The sequence below is a fragment of the Rhagoletis pomonella genome, unplaced genomic scaffold (assembly GCF_013731165.1).
Source record: "Rhagoletis pomonella isolate Grant_MI unplaced genomic scaffold, Rhpom_1.0 Rhpom_scaffold_08987, whole genome shotgun sequence".
NCBI classification, from domain to species: Eukaryota; Metazoa; Arthropoda; class Insecta; order Diptera; family Tephritidae; genus Rhagoletis; species Rhagoletis pomonella.
The window spans coordinates 1-6,551 of record NW_023467515.1 but is presented as its reverse complement, the minus strand read 5'-3'; the positions used below and the strand labels follow the sequence as shown (position 1 = coordinate 6,551).

Here is a 6,551-nt window from a genome sequence, read left to right as displayed (position 1 = left end):
AAAAAAAAGCGGCTAAAAACGGCTAAAATGTTTTAGTGAAATTTCACATAGACTCTGGCAAAAAACGCTAAAATGTTTTAGTGAAAATCCACATACTTTATTTAAATAAATCGCAAGAAACGAAAGACTAGTTAACACCATTAATTTATATCGAGTGTATATTCCTCATCATCAAATGAATCACTATTGTATATATCACCTGAATTCATTAATTTTAAGAGATCGTCATCTACAGTAAAATTATGGCAGCATTTTTCTTCACGTTGTAAACCGTATCTTATATATAAAATAGCGTTTAACGTTTTAACACACATTGGATTTCTTTGCTTAGTTTTTATTATATTCATTGAACTAAATATTCGCTCTACTTCTGCATTACTTATAGGCAAAACAAGAAAACTAAAAACTAGGTTGCAAAGGTCAGGGTTTTCTCCTAGGGCATTTTGAAATTAATAAACTTCGGCCCAAAAATTTACAGTTGAGTCTAAATTACTCCAGGTATGTAACGTTAGCCGTTGCTATTGCATCTCTGTGGATGTTATTTCGTCGGCGTTATATTTGTGTTTTTATTGCTGTAGTTGAACTAATACTTTTGGTTTAATTACTCTTAATGCATTTCCAACCGTAAAAAGTCAATTTTTTTTAGTGTGGCAATATTTGTAGGGAGGCGTTGGCGTAATTCCTTTATTAAAGTGATAATAAAATAGCGACCATTTTCTCGAATTATTTTCTCGGCTTCGTGGTCAAAAGCGTTTGTGCTTACTTTTGTTTTTAAATATTCTTCAGAACTGTGATAAAACTGAGGAAATGGAGCAAGGTATGGTTCCAACGGGGAGCATATAGGATCAAATGTGTCCGCGCTAATAACCACTAGGGAGCATAGATGCGAAAGTAAAACATTGAGTTCATTAAAAATCTTCATTAGGTCTGCATTATTGCTTTCGAACAACTTGTTTACTTTTTGCACCTGAAAATTAGGCAAATAGTAAAATCGGCTAAAAATGGCTAACTTTTTTTTACAAACCGGCTAACAAACCGGCTGCCGGCTAGATCGAATTTTCTCCGGCTGGTTGCTATCAAAACCGGCTAAATCTAGCCGGAAAACGGCTAAAATGGCAACGCTGGTCTTGAACATACCAGGTTCAAGAGGTCCCACTCAGTGCTGTCGTTTTACTTTATCGAATAGTAGCACTTTTCATAAGCAATAGTAGTTTTTTCGTTCAAATAGTAGTTAATCTTTTTATTGTATTTTTTTTTAACAATTTGGCTATTTTCGTGTAATTTGTGCTACGCGACACCATTTGTATGTATTAATTAAAGAAATAATTTTCTTCAGATAGACATTTTTATTTGTATTTATGAATTTAACGTTTATAAAGTAACAGCTTTTGTTTAAAAAAAATTAAAACTAACACATGTACAGAATTATAGTTATTAAAAATTATTTGGTAAATAAAAATTACTGTTTTACGTAAGCCTGTAAAGTACTTTTTAATGGTTTCCATTCGTAACAGTTACAATTTTTAAGAATTTCTTTACAAGCCATTATGCAATTTATTGTTTCAGTTGATAGGCAGTTACGTTTTTCATCCTTAATTAAAAACAGTTGAGAAAAAACTCTCTCAGCTGTTGCGCTACTATGTGGTAAACAAAGGATATTTGAAATTAATATTGCTAATTTGGGAAACAACTGTTCGTTCAATGCATTTTTTTGCTTAAAAACAGCAGACCAAAAATTTTCTAATTCCAATTCTTTCGACACTATTTGCTGATTTTTCAACAATCTCCATTCGAAATCAATTCCTTCAATATTTTCTTCTGTAATTAGATTTGGGAACACTGAGGCGATTTCTGCTGTAGTTTCGGCCAAAGATTCAGGTTAATGCCTTGAAGAGCTAACAAAACCGGATCCTTAAAGTTTACTCGTTTACATATTTCTTTGCACAGCACAACGTAATATTTCATGCAATATTTTTTTAGAGCAATGGTTTGTTCATCAGACAAATTTCGTGACTTTAAAAATAGTTCTGCCTTGGGACCGCAATATATATCTTTAGCAGGTTTAAAATCGTCGGTGTTATTAAAATCAATAGTAAATACATCAATGTTTGAACTTATGTCTAAAAAGTTACTTAAAATAGTTTTATAAATCGTTTTTACATGAATAAGCAACACATGAATTCTTGTTGCTTCAGTCTGAAATTCCAAGTTTAAATTGTTAAGTAATTTAAGAACGTAACTCAAAAACAGTAACAAAAATTTGTTATCGTCATTTAATTCTTCTTTAACTTTCAAAGCCAAATCATTGTTTTCAGAAGAATCAAAATTTTCTTGTAGAAAATAGTGTTGGAGAGGGGTCCACTGTTCAAAAATCCTGGAAACAACCTGTTCCATTGATAGCCATCTTGTAATAGATTTTTTAAGAATTTTGTGACGGCTTACAGAAAAATATTCTTGAAATTCTTTAAACTCAACTTGCCTTTTGGCACTATGGGCAAAATATAAATATATATTTCTTGTTAGAATTTCCAGACCAGCTGGCAAAACCTTTCCCGCAGCAGAAGCACAAAGATGTATAGAATGACATGTGCAACCAATTGAAAACAAATTGGGATTATCTTCACGTAAAAGTGCCGCAATACCTTTTCTTTTGCCCACCATAACAGACGCGTTATCACTTGCGAACCCAAGGCAGTTTTTCAAAGGAACATTTATACTCTTAAAAAGTTTTCTAATTTCTTGAACTAACGTACAAGCATCAAATTTGGCCAGTTCAATTAAAGCTAAGAATCTGTCCCGTACTTTCAAGCTCGTTTTATCAAAATATCTAACCACGATCGCCAAGCATTTTGATGTTGAGATGTCAGTTGTCTCGTCAATTATCATAGAAAAGGTTTGATTTTGCAAGATATCAATAATATCTTTGCGTACTTCATGAAAAATTGCGGTCTTTACTGTTTCAGTTGCCTTTGTTTTTCCAATTTTGAGTTTTTTGCAAATTTCTGAGTCACTCGCAATATGTCTTATCAATAAAACCAATGGTGTAATTAAAGCAAACCGTAAATTATGTTGTATTAAAAACATGATAATTTGTAATTCTGCCACTTTAACTAAGTCATTTTGCCTTTGAAATGTTTGGGTGGATGTTAAAATTTTAGGCTGGTTTTTTAACGAATCCAGTGATTTTTTATGCCTAAACGACTTTTCGTGGCGCATCAAATGACAAATGTTATTAGGAAGTTTTATCTCACAATATTTACAGTAAGCGCCGCCTGATTTTTCATCAACCCAATTATAGTTGTCTTTCCACTTTGCAAGAAACAAATTTCGACGCTTGCTGCTTTTAGCGACTTCAGGTGCCTGATTTGAATTTTCACATTGAACATCTGCCATTTCTACTAGAGATGGGCAAAACGGTGATTTTACAATCACTGTGAAAACTGTTACTGTGATTTCCTGAAAGCAGTGACTTTAATCGGTGATTCGAATCACTATTTTAGAATTATGTGAATTTTCGATAGTACAGCTTGATACAGCCATTAAAAAAGCCAACGCAATAAGCACTCCATAATTTTATAATACCGTTATTAAAATGCAATTCGTAAAGCTTTAAATGTATATTAGTTTCATATTATTACATTTTTAAATAAAAAGTGACAAGTTTCTGTGTTGCTGAAAATGTAAATATAAGTTATATAAGCATTTATTGTATAGATGAGTATTTTGAATTTGAATTTAAAAATAGAAGCATCTCCGTTTTTTGCTGGACTCAACCGCGATCTTCTATCTGTTACGATCAACCCAGCCTTTGAGAAAATGCGCTCACACGGAACAGATGTGCAAAGGGCACTGAGTTTTTCTTTAGCGACCTCTGCCAAAACTGGAAACATATATTGGTTTTCACGCCACCATTGAAGAGGATTTGATTTTATAGAAATTATCCCTACTTCCAGATATCTATGCACCTCTATAATAGCTTTTGACGTAGGTGTTCCTTGTGGCACAACGTTTGCTGCTTTTTTGTCGTGCTCAAACCACACAGAAAACTCATCCGCATTATCGCCAGTCTCTTGAATGTTGCTTATGTCGTGTTGTTGTCCAATTTTTTCTGAAAGGGCTGCAATTATGCTTTTTTTCACCCAATCCCTTTCAGGCTCACGAAATGGAACTAACTTAAATCGGGGATCGCAAAATGTGCTAGCAGCTAATGTTTGGCTTCTTTCTATATATGCGAAACTACTATGCAAGCTATAATCTAACTTTTCCAAAAATGATTTAACACAATCGTATAATTCAAGAGTTTTAAGCTTTCCAATTACTTTTTTTAGTCCATTGACAAGAGTTAACACAATTGATGCAGTTTCATAAGAATCGCCACTAAAATCTTTTGTTACCATTTCAAATGTTTTAAGTATTTGGCAAAGCTGTTTTAGTATACTCCACTCAGTAAAGCTTAATAAAGGTAGATCAGCATTACTTAAAGCAATTGTTGTTTTTATAGCCTCTTCAAGCTGCAGAAAGCGTTCTAACATGTAAAACGTGCTATTCCAACGTGTTGGAGTATCTTGCAGAAGCTTAAGTGGCTGAGACGTACCCTGGTTTCGTTGATACTCGATTAGTTTTAAATTGGCAGTTGAACTTCGTTTGAAAAAGCCGACAATTGTTTTAGCGTATGTGCCAAGCATCCCAAATGTTTCCATTTCAAATTGTTTTCAACAGCTGATTTTATATTGGCTGCGTTGTCAGAAACCGTAAGGATTACTTTTTTTTTCGATGCCCCAATTTGTTACAATTTGTTTAAGCTCAGTGGCCGAATTTTCAGAAGTGTGACTTGCCAACATTTGCGGGCATCCTAGGAGTGTCGAGACCATTTTAAAATTTTCATTTATGTAGTGCGCAGTAACAGCCATGTAGCTATCGTTGTTGCAAGACGTCCAGCAGTCTGTCGTCAAGCAAACTTTTTGTGTTTTAGCCATTAACTTTTGTACAGAAATTCTGCATGTTTCATATAAAGCTGGAAGCAGCGTGCGAGAAATGAGATACCTGTTGGGTAATTCGTAGTTGGGATTTAAAGCCTTGACAAATTTTTTGAACGGCTCTTCTTCTACCAAGTGGAACGGCTGAAAACTTTCAGTGAATAAATCGAGGAGTTTACAGTCTATCATTTCTTTGTTCGTTTTTGTTAACGGCAACTTAGCGAAAGAAGAAATTTTTGGCTGCCGGCTTGTTGCACTTGCCGAATCTCGTATGGTATTAACATCTGTCTCCACAACGACGTCTCCAACATTATCACCACTATTTTTACTCCTCTATAAACATTTATGAAAACCCGTTAAAATAGTTTTTGAAACAAAACGTATGCAACTAACCTGTGGAAGTACTGAAGGGACAGCTACTGTTGGATGCTTGCTTTGTAAATGTCTTTTTAGATTCGATAAACTTGTCTTACAAGACAACTTAGCTGCACATACATTACATTTCGCGTAACATCCGTCAATTGCTGTAAATAGTTTCCAAAGTTCACTCCTTTTTCGTTTCTCCATGGCTTTTATTCAATTAGTTAAAGCGAATTTGCAACCAGCAAAAAAGTGTTTTGTGTTTTCAACGGAAAACGTTGGTCCGTAGTGTTGCCGTTAGTGAAATTCCGATTAAAGTAAAAATCCAAACAAGTGAAGTATTTTAGAGGGATTTGGGAGAAAAATTTAATAGCTTTCGAATTTATCGGCCTTTAAGCTAATAAATAGATTTTTACAGATTTGTAAAAAGTAAAGTGATTTTATTACAATAAAGCGAAACAATCCAAACCTAATATGTACATAAAATACATGAGACAAAACTTCGCGAAGATAGTACTTGTATCAAGCATGCTTTTGCCCTTTTAATGAAGATCTTAATTTAAAACTTTACGGCAGTACTGTTTACCAGTTACAGCGATTGATGCAATTGTGAATGGTTCAACAGTAATAGTGATGGCACACGTGGTAGAATGAAAAAATAGGAAAACGGTGATTTAATATTTTTAATCACTGTGATAAACGGTGACTTGAAAAACGCTGTGAAAAAGTCGCCGATAGTGATTTTTTGCCCATCACTAATTTCTACATCTTGTACACCTTCAACACCATTGGTATTCTTGGAACTTTTTTGAAGATATCTAATAAAGAAAATTTTCATTTTGTATTAAAGGTTTTATTAATACATGAAATGTTAGCTACTCACTTTTCCATATTGCGAATATGTTTAAATATAGAGCTCAAGCTAATAAACTATTTGTAATGCCCTTTAAAATTTTTAAAATTCAATTGCGAAATTTCTTTTCAATGCACACTTTAAGATAACTGTAAAATTTATTGACATACACACAAATTTACTGCGAAGAATAAAATAAAACATATGTGTATTGTTCATAAGAGCGAGACAAACATCTTACACATTTTCCTGTAAAATAGTGAACGGACGAGGCTGCCACACTGGTTGCAATTGTTCTATATTACCATCAGCCTTATCATGAGTTTCATTTTCCCCGAACCGGTTCACTTTTCACTTTTGGT

General features: G+C 33.6%; 1 protein-coding gene across 1 annotated transcript; it reads right to left on the bottom strand.

The window, feature by feature from the left end:
• Window positions 1–1,733: 1,733 nt before the first annotated feature.
• Window positions 1,734–3,084, bottom strand: LOC118756141. Its single transcript, XM_036490929.1, has one exon. It carries the CDS (start codon window positions 3,082–3,084, stop codon window positions 1,825–1,827), a length of 1,260 nt encoding a protein of 419 aa, XP_036346822.1. The 3' UTR covers window positions 1,734–1,824.
• Window positions 3,085–6,551: the final 3,467 nt, after the last annotated feature.

Coding starts and splice junctions, on each gene's coding strand:
- LOC118756141 (XM_036490929.1), bottom strand. CDS start 3,084: ATGTTTTTAATACAACATAATTTACGGTTTGCTTTAATTACACCATTG.